This window comes from Orycteropus afer, unplaced genomic scaffold, assembly GCF_000298275.1.
Source record: "Orycteropus afer afer isolate SDZICR_OR568_19922 unplaced genomic scaffold, OryAfe1.0 scaffold00070, whole genome shotgun sequence".
NCBI lineage: Eukaryota > Metazoa > Chordata > Mammalia > Tubulidentata > Orycteropodidae > Orycteropus > Orycteropus afer.
Window position 1 is genome coordinate 3,240,668 of NW_006921657.1, and position 9,515 is coordinate 3,250,182.

Sequence of the window (9,515 nt, forward strand, 5' to 3'; positions counted from 1 at the left end):
CAGGGAAGTTCTCCTCCAACAAATCTTGGACAATTTTCTCAGTGGTTTTATTTTTCTCTTCCTGTTCTGGAATTCCAGTGACACATAGGTTATTCCTTTTGATGGTATTCCATATGTACCTTAGGCATTCTTCATTTTGTTTTGATCTTTTTTCTAATTGATCCCTTTCCAAAGAAGTATTCAGGTATTTGTCTTCAATCTCATTAATTCTGCCTTCCATTGATTTGATTCTACTCCTCTGCTCTTTCAGTGTGTTATCTATTTCTGAAATTTTAGTATTTATCTTCTGGCTATCTATCTGTAGATTTTGTATCATTTCTAATTTTTTCATTTATTTTGTCATTTTGTTCTTGTATTCTTTTGAAATTGTTTTAGGGTTTTCTCTGTATTTTCCTTTGAGTGTCTCTCAATCCACTGAAGGTACTTAAATATAATTCTTTTGAATTCCTTATCAGGGAGTTCCAATTCTGCTTCTTCCTCAGGGATGTGTTCTGGGTCTGTATACTGGTCCTTTGTTTCTCCTGCTTTATCTTGCTTCTTTGTGTGGACTGTGATGGTCTGATGTCTCTAAGACATTATGACATTTTTGTGTTTGTACTTAATTGGTGATTATATGTTGGAGTGACTTTCCCACGATTTTCATTTTCTTTGTTTTGTTTGAATGTTATCTATGTACGCAGGGTACTATGGTCCTCTATTCACTAGTTAGCAGCACTTATACACTCACCACCTGTCTCCTTTCCCTTTGCCAGCCTCCCATATGTCTCTGCTGTCCTTGGCAAATGGAGCCTATTCTTAGGTCCCTGGAATCCGAATGAGAATGCTGTCACTTTAAATATCCAAAATGTTCACCTCTTGTAAACATTTTGAATGCCTATGCCCTCGGTCACTTAAAATATCCAAAATGGCCACCACTTGTAAATAATCAAAATGGCTGTGTCCTCTGGCCAGCTAAAAGTCCACTACTCAGGTTGTCTCCCTCCTTGCTGTTTCCCTTCCTAGTTATAGGCCACCAATGCAGTTGTCCCTGCAGCCCTTGGGACCAAGGCTGGCCTTTAGGTCAATTTTCAGTTTTGGTCCCATCAGAGTAGCTGACAGTCTGCAGTTCCATCCGTCTCCATACTCAGTTTTCATTCAGGTTTCTCCACTAGTTTATACCTAATTGATTTCTGTACACTTCCTTTCAAAGCTCAGGGCTCCAGGATTATCTTGTGTATCTCTGTCAATTGATTTCTCTTTTCTTTGTTGAAGAGGATCTGTGTAGGTTGTCTGCCTATTCCACCATCTTACCAGAAGTGCTTTGGTAGTACCTCTTAAGGGAAAGGTCCCTTTCTAAAAATTTCTCTGTATTATCTGAAAATTCATTTGAGTTTATTTTTCAGAAGGGATCTCTATCAGCCATTTATATCTCATTGTAAATTAGTGAAATCAGCTTTAAAAAACCAAGGAAGAAGACATTTGGTTTGGGGAAAAGGAAGAAGAGAAAGAGTTTGACACAGGTTAGGTGAAGTGAAGGGGAGGGGGATAGCATCTAGGAAATTAAAAGAACCTACTTATAATTCAGTTGTAATAGTTAGCTAGCTCAGTGGTGTGATGTGTAGAAGTCTGGGTTATCTTTAGCTGGGCCTAGGCCTGTGTGCATTCAGTAAGTGAGTAAGCATGGCTCAGTAGGAAATAGGATAGGAAGAAGAAAAGTGAGTCCAGACTCATGTGACACAACACTGCCTAGACTTAACCCCAGTCTCACAGCCTAAATAAAACTCTCACTCCCTTTCAGTGATACCGCTTTAACTATGAATTGTGGAACTTTCACAGGCTTGGAGGAATAGTTTAGGGGGTTAATATTTTAAGAAGGTAGCATGGAATAGGGAAGAAAGCAAAGGACTTTCAATCAGAGGAATAAGGTTTTGATTTCAGCTTTACCTCAAATAAATCATTTAACTACCTGATATCAATTTCCTCTTTTATAAAGAGGGTAAAGTAACACCTGTATCACAGGACTATTCTCAGAATACAGTATGAATGGACATATATAAGCTTTATTTATTATAAATGTCTGTACCAAGTATAAGGTTTTATATAAATTTATTAATTGCATGTAGCATTTTTCAAACAGGATTTCTGTTAATGAAGTTTATACTTTGTCAGCGGCTCTCTTAACGAGTTGCTGTTTCCATGATTTACTGATGATAAAATTAAACAATGTAAAGAAAAATCAACTCATCTTAAAATCTCTAATCTCAGAGGAAAATGTACAAGTAAACCTGGCAGGTGGAAACAACAGGAATTGGATTCAACTAAGAATATGAATTCTGGGTACCTGAGAAGTACCCAGAAAATAAACAACAGAAATTGGCATAAACTTAATTACAGGTAATACTGGTAGTACATTTTAAAGGGAAAAAAAAAGATACTAATACACAAAAGAGGAGGGTAGCAAAGAGCTTAAAAAGACATGATACTCACGTATCTGTGTGGTCAAATGCTAGGTATTCCTCTATTATTCCTTCTGAGAAAATTACACAGTCTTCCTCTTCTCTTTCCATAGAACACAAGCTAGGAGATTTGGCAATGGAAGATGTTTTAGGAGGATAAAAAGATGAAAAATGTACCTTCTTTCCCCTTATACCAAATCTGGAAGAGGAAAAAAATGGGTATCAATTATGCACAACCTTAACAGTTCTCACAGCAACACAATCTCTCCAGTTTCAGCACAAACCCCTATTGCCCTGATGACACCTTCCTGCACTACTCAAAGCCTCAATAACCTATTATTTCTCAGAACAAGAGGACTAAATACTGGCCACAGACCTCCTCTGTCATGATGGCTGTCTTTCAGAAACATCAGCTAGAGCTATAAAATAAGTTTTTTAAAAATCAAAGAATATTTACATTCATAATTATATCTTTAAGGTATCTCAGAGGATATATGCTTATTTCCCTAATTCTACCATTGCTCAAAATGCATCCTCCTTATTGGCAGGGATCCTATCTTATTTATATATGCATTTCTTTCCATATCCAGGTATTCAATGAATATGTGATGACTCATTCATCTAAACTGATTTATTTTAGACAAAGTCAATAAAATTTTTAAGAATGGCTCTCAGTTTAACCAAATACTAAATATAACTAAGCTAAGCTTTGCATTTAGGAGCTCTGGTAGCATAGTGCCTAAAGCATCTGACTTCTAAGCAGAAGGCTGGGGGTTCAAACCCACAGCCACTCCTCAGAAGGAAGATGGGGCAATCTACTTCCATAGTAATGCTGCCTCGGAAACCCAAGAAAGGGTCGCTATGAGTCGGGTCCAACTCAACGGCACATAACAACAACAAGCTTTGCATTATTCTTTATACTTTTTGGTGTTTCATTATTATTATTATTAAGGAGGAAAAAAGAGTAAACCTATGGCACTTTTAACATGACTGGTAGGAAAACTTTACCAGAAGATACTTTGAAAATATGTATCAGAAGTTTTAAAATAAACATACCCTTCGATACAATGGTTTCATTTGTGGAGATTTCCTTTGAAGGTATGGGCTATATCTTTAGCTATTAGAATTATTATCACAAAATTGTTTAAAATTGCTAAAAATAAAAACTAGTCAAATTGTTTCAAAATAGGGGATTAGGAATTGGTTTCTTAAATAATGGTATATTCATTCAATCAAATTATGAGGTCATTAAATTACTGTTGTAAGAGAAAAAAGAAGATATCCACAATCATTAAAACCAAACCAGATCATTTCCAGTAAGATGGCAGAATATGCACACAAACTACACAGACCCTCTTCAACAAAGAAAAGGGAATCAATTAACACAGATACAGAAGATAATCCCGGAGCCCTAAGCTTTGAAAGGAAGGATACAGAAGTGGACTAAACTCCAACTAGTAGAAGAACCTGCATGAAAAAAACAAAAAAGGAGACACATGGAGCTGCAGTCTGTCAGTGATCTTAACGGCACAGAAAGCTTGGATATTGCCAAGTGGTGATGTTGTTATTGTTGTTATGTGCTGTCAAGTCGGACTCGACTCATAGTGACCCCTCCTTGAGCTTCCGAGGCATTATCACTACAGAAGTAGACTGCCCAACCTTCCTTCCGAGGAGTGGTTGGTGAGTTTGAACCATCAGCCTTCTGGTTAGCAGTCAACTGCCTTAGACACTACACTACCAGAGCTTCTGGCAAGTGGTGATGGGACCTAAGAATTAACCTAAAAATAGGCCCTTACTAGCAAGGGGCTGCATAGAGGACTACACTAGTGACTGGTGAATAAAAGGGGAAGCAGTGAAGAGGGAGATGGACTGGGCCATGGACTTCTGCCTGTCCGGAGGGTGCAGCCATTTTGAATGTTTACGAGCAGTTGGACCATTTTGGATATTTCAAGCAACAGTGTTCTCTCAGATTCCAGGGACCTAAGAAAAGGCTCCACTTGCCAGGAACAAGGACATTCTGGACATGAATGACTGGAAAGGTGTGATACTGCCCTTGTTACTTTTATACCCCACACCCTCTTGGTGAACAGAGGTGTGCCAATCCCTCACTCCTACCCACCTTCTGGGTCAGCAGGAACTCCACCCGAGTCTGTGTGCTTGGAGGGAGCATGGCTACTCTGCCCAACCTGCACAGACTTTTTTATTTTTTATTTTGTTTGTTTTTGTCTATTTTGAAATTCAATATTACTCCTTTTTTTTTCATCCTTTTTATTATTATTCTTTCTTCTTCTCTTCCCTAATTCTACTTTTCAGCTGTTTCTCTCTTCCCTGTTCCTGGTTCCCTTTTTATTTTTCTTGTGGTTCTCCCCATCCCTTGTATTTTGTATTTTTCTCATTTTTTTCCTTCATTATTCTACTACTCTACCTCTTTAGTCTTATTGCCTCCTCCTCAGATATGGTGAGGTATTTTTTTCCCTTTTTCTACACATATTTCTTTTGGCTTTTTAAAGTATTATTTAAAAATTTTTCTCTCTGACTTCTGGTAAGATGGAGGAACATGCAGACAAGTGACACAAACCCTCTTCAACAACAACAACAACAACAAAAAAAAAAAATTGACAGAGATACAGAAGATAATCCAGGATCCCTGAGCTTTGAAAGGAACTATGCAGAAGTGGATTAAGCACCAACTAGTGGAAAAACCTGAACAAAAACATGAGTACAGAGGTGGTTGGAGCTGCGGACTGCCAGCTACTCTGACAGGACCAAAAGCTTGAATATTTCCAAGTGGTGTTGGGACCTGAGAATTGACCTAAATATCAACCTTGGTCATAAAGGGCTGCAGGGACAGCTGCGTTGGTGGCCTATGACTAGGAAGGGAAACAGCAAGGAGGGAAACAACCTGAGCTGTTGACTTTCCGCTGTCCAGAGGGCACAGCCATTTTGATTGTTTACATGTGGCAACCATTTTGGATATTTAAAATGACTGAGGACGTAGCCATTTTGAATATTTCCAAGCAGTGGCCATTTTGGATATTTAGAGTGACTGAGGGCACAGCCATTTTGAATCGTTACAGATGGCAACCATTTTGGATTTTAAAGTGATAGCATTCTCATGCGAATTCCAGGGATCTAAGAATAGGCTGTTTGCCAAGGTCAGCTGACAACAGGAAAGGAGACAGGTGGTGAGTGTGTAAGTGCTGTCAAATAGTGAATAGAGGAGCACAGTACCCTGCTTACATAGATAACATCCAAACAAAACAAAACTCGTGGGAAAGTCACTCCAACATACAATTACCAATGAAATATAAACACAAAAACATCACAATGCCTCAGAGATATCAGAGCATCACAGTCCAACAAAGAAGCAAGATAAAGCAGGAGAAACAAGGGACCAGGATACAGACCCAAAACACATCCCTGAGGAAGACACAGCATTGGAACTCCCTGATATGGAAATTCAAAAGAATATTTAGGTATCTTCAATGAATTGAGAGACAGATCAAGGAAAACACAGAGAAAACCCTAGAACAATTTTGAAAGCCAATACAAGAAAAAAATGACAAAATAAATGAGAAATTAGAAATTATATAAAATCTACACACAGAAATCCAGAAGACTAATGCTAAATTTTCAGAAACAGGAAAGACAGTGAATGGGCAAAGGAGCAGAATTTAATCAATGGAAGACAGAATTAGGGAGATTGAAGGCAAATACCTGAACACTTCTTTGGAAAGGCATCAATCAGAAAAAAGATCAAAACAAAATGAAGAGAGCCTAAGGTTCATGTGGGATATCATCAAAAGGAATAACCTATGTGTAATTGGAATTCCAGAAGAGGAGGAGAAAAATAAAACCACAGAGAAAACTGTCAAAGATTTGTTGGAAGAGAATTTTCCTGTTATGATGAAAGATGATAATATATTCATTCAAGAAGTCCAACAAACCCCAAACAGGATAGACCCCAAAAGAAAATCACCCAGACATATCATCATCAAACTTACCAAAACCAAAGACAAAGAAAGAATCATGAGAGCAGCATGGGAAAGACGAAAAGTTACCTACAAGGGGCAACCAATAAGACTAAGCTCAGATTTCTCGAGAGAAACTATGCAGGTGAGAAGACAATGGGATGATATATATAAAAAACACTGAAAGAGAAAAATTTCCAACCAAAATTTCCAATTTCCAGTTTTGTACTCGGCAAAACTGTCCCTCAAATATGATGGTGAAATTAGGACATTTCCAGATAAGCAGAAATTAAGGGAATTTGTTAAAACAAGAACAATCTTACAAGAGATGTTAAAGGGTGCCCTTTGGACAGAGAAGCAACAACAGCCAACAACAACTGACCATTAACACACATGATGATATAACACAGAAACCAAGCCAGCTATGGAAGTATCCAAAGTAAAGAAGACTACAAGATAGTAAACAGGGAACCAGGGACATCAATTGACAAATGAGGACAATTACAAACCAAAAAGAAGGAAAAAACTGTGTTGTTACAGAACTTCGAGATGGTAGGGAAGTCAAGACAACTACAAGATTGAATGGACTGTTTTAAACTTGGGAAGAAAACTATAAATCACAGGGTAACCTCAAAGAAAAATTATACACCTTCACATCAAAAGAGGACCAGCATAAATATTCAGCAAATACTAAAACAATAGCAATGAAGGAAGTGATAACATGATTCATAAACAAAATGAGCTCAGCATAGAAAATTATATGGAACAAAGAAATTGACACCATGAAAAAGCACATAACAAAAATGGCAGCAACAAATTCATATTTGCTGTTAATTACATATCTGGCAAGGGACTTATCTCTAAGATTTGTAGCGGAAGAGTGGATGACCAAACTATGCTACATACACATAATGGAATGCTAGGCAGCACTAAAGAATAATGTACAGTCTGCAAAACACCGCATAACATGGATGAACTTGGAGGACATTATGCTGAGTGATATAAGTAAATCACAGCACAAATATACTATTAGTTTGTTGTTGTGGAGGGTCAAGGAAAGGTTTACATATGGAGGGAACCTTTCTTTGTTGGTTACCAGGGGTGGGAGGGGAGGGGATGGAACACTAAAAAAAAAAAAAAAAAATGCATTTAAAAAAACATTATATATATATATCTATCTTTCTTTTTCCCTCTCATTTATTACCTTTCCTTTTTTATTTTTCCTTTTAGGTGACTGTTCCTTTGTGTTTATGCGGTATGTTTTTTGTCTACTTGTTTTTACTTTTTGAATGGTTTTTCAATTGCTAATTTTGTGTAACTGAGTGGGAGACTGCAACCATGTCCATAAGACGTTACAACCACATCCGTACCTCCTGCAGCTCCACTTACTAAGTGAGAGCTACCACTTCCTTCTCCATCAACTGGCCAATGATGAACGACCACCAAGAAGACCCTGAGTCATCCTTAACTGCTCTTCACAATCAGTTAACAGAGATCTGTGCAGCCACTCTCACTCTCTACCATAATCATCAGGAGACAGGTGGTGAGTGCATTAGTGTTGCCAGCTAGTAAACAGAGGAACACAGTACCCTGCTTACTCAGATACATCCAAAAAAAAGAAAAAGAAAATCCTGGGTGGATCACTCCAACATACAAACACCAATTAAATATAAACACAACAACATCACAATGTCTTGGAGACAACAGACCATCACAGTCCATACAAAGAAGCAAAATAAAGCAGGAGAAACAAGGGGGCAGAATATAGACCCAGAACACATCCCACAGGAAGAAGCAGCATTGGAACTCCCTGATAAGGAATTCAAAAGAATTAGACTTAGGTACCTTCAAAGGACTGAGAGACAGATCAAGGAAAATACTGACAAAATTAAGGAAAATAGACACAAAACCCTAGAACAATTTTGGAAGAAAATACAAGAATAAAATGACAAATAAATGAAAAAATTAGAAAAGATACAAAAATCTACAGGCAGAAATCCAGATTAATACCAAATTTTCAGAAATAGATAACACACTGAAAAGGCAAAGGAGTAGAATCGAATCAATGGAAGATAAAATCAATGAGATTGTAAACAAATACTTGAATACTTCTTTGGAAAGGGATCAATTAGAAAAAAGATCAAAACAAAATGAAGAAAGCCTAAGATTCATGTACGATACCATCAAAAGGAATAACTTACATGTAATTGGAATTCCAGAACAGGAAGAGAAAAATAAAACCACTGAGAAAATTGGCCAAGATTTGTTGGATGAGAACTTCCCTGATGTGATGAAAGAAGAGAAAAATCCATTCAGGAAGTTCAACAAACCCTCAACAGGATAGACCCCCAAAAGAAAATCACCAAGACATATCATCATCAAACTCTCCAAAACCAAAGACAAAGAAAGAATCCTGAAAGCAGCATGGGAAAAATGAAAAGTTACCTACAAAGGCCAACCATCAAGACTAAGCACGATTTCTTAACAGAAACCATGCAAGCAAGAAGGCAATGGGATGGTATATATAAAACCCTGAAGGAGAAAAATTTCCAATCAAGAATTATATATCCAGAAAATTGTCCCTCAAATATGATGTTGAAATTAGGAAATTTCCAGATAAGCAGAAATTAAGGGAATTTGTTAAAACCAGACCAACCTTACAAGAGATACTAAAGGGAGTCCTTTGAACAGAGAACCAATAATAGCAAACAACAACCAACCATTAATACACAAGATGACATAACCCAGAACCAACACAGCTATGGAAATATCCAAAGTAAAATAAGCTTACAAAATTGTAAACAGGAAACCAGAGACATCAATTGTCAAAGGAGGAAAACTACAAACCAAAAAGAGGGAAAAAAATTGTGCAGTTACAGAACGTTTAAATAGTGAGGAAGTCTAGAGAGTTGCAAGTTAGAATGGACTCTTCTAAACTGAGGGAGAAAATTACACATCACAGGGTAACCTCAAAGAAAAATGATAAACCTTCACATCACAATAAAAAAGAAGATAAGCACAAACATTTGTTGTTGTTGTTGTTGTTTTGCCGTCGAGTCAGCCCCAACTCATAGCGACCCCTCCTTGGGTTTCCGAGGCAGTATCACTA

General features: G+C 37.4%; 1 protein-coding gene across 1 annotated transcript in view; it reads right to left on the reverse strand.

Annotated features, from left to right (window-relative positions):
- FAM149B1 (family with sequence similarity 149 member B1) overlaps window positions 1–9,515 on the reverse strand; it is a 107,838-nt gene that overhangs the window by 53,371 nt on the left and 44,952 nt on the right. Inside the window, exon 6 of the mRNA XM_007940621.2 lies at window positions 2,467–2,634. Coding sequence (XP_007938812.1) covers window positions 2,467–2,634 — 168 coding nt within the window. The remainder of the gene's footprint in view (window positions 1–2,466; window positions 2,635–9,515) is intronic.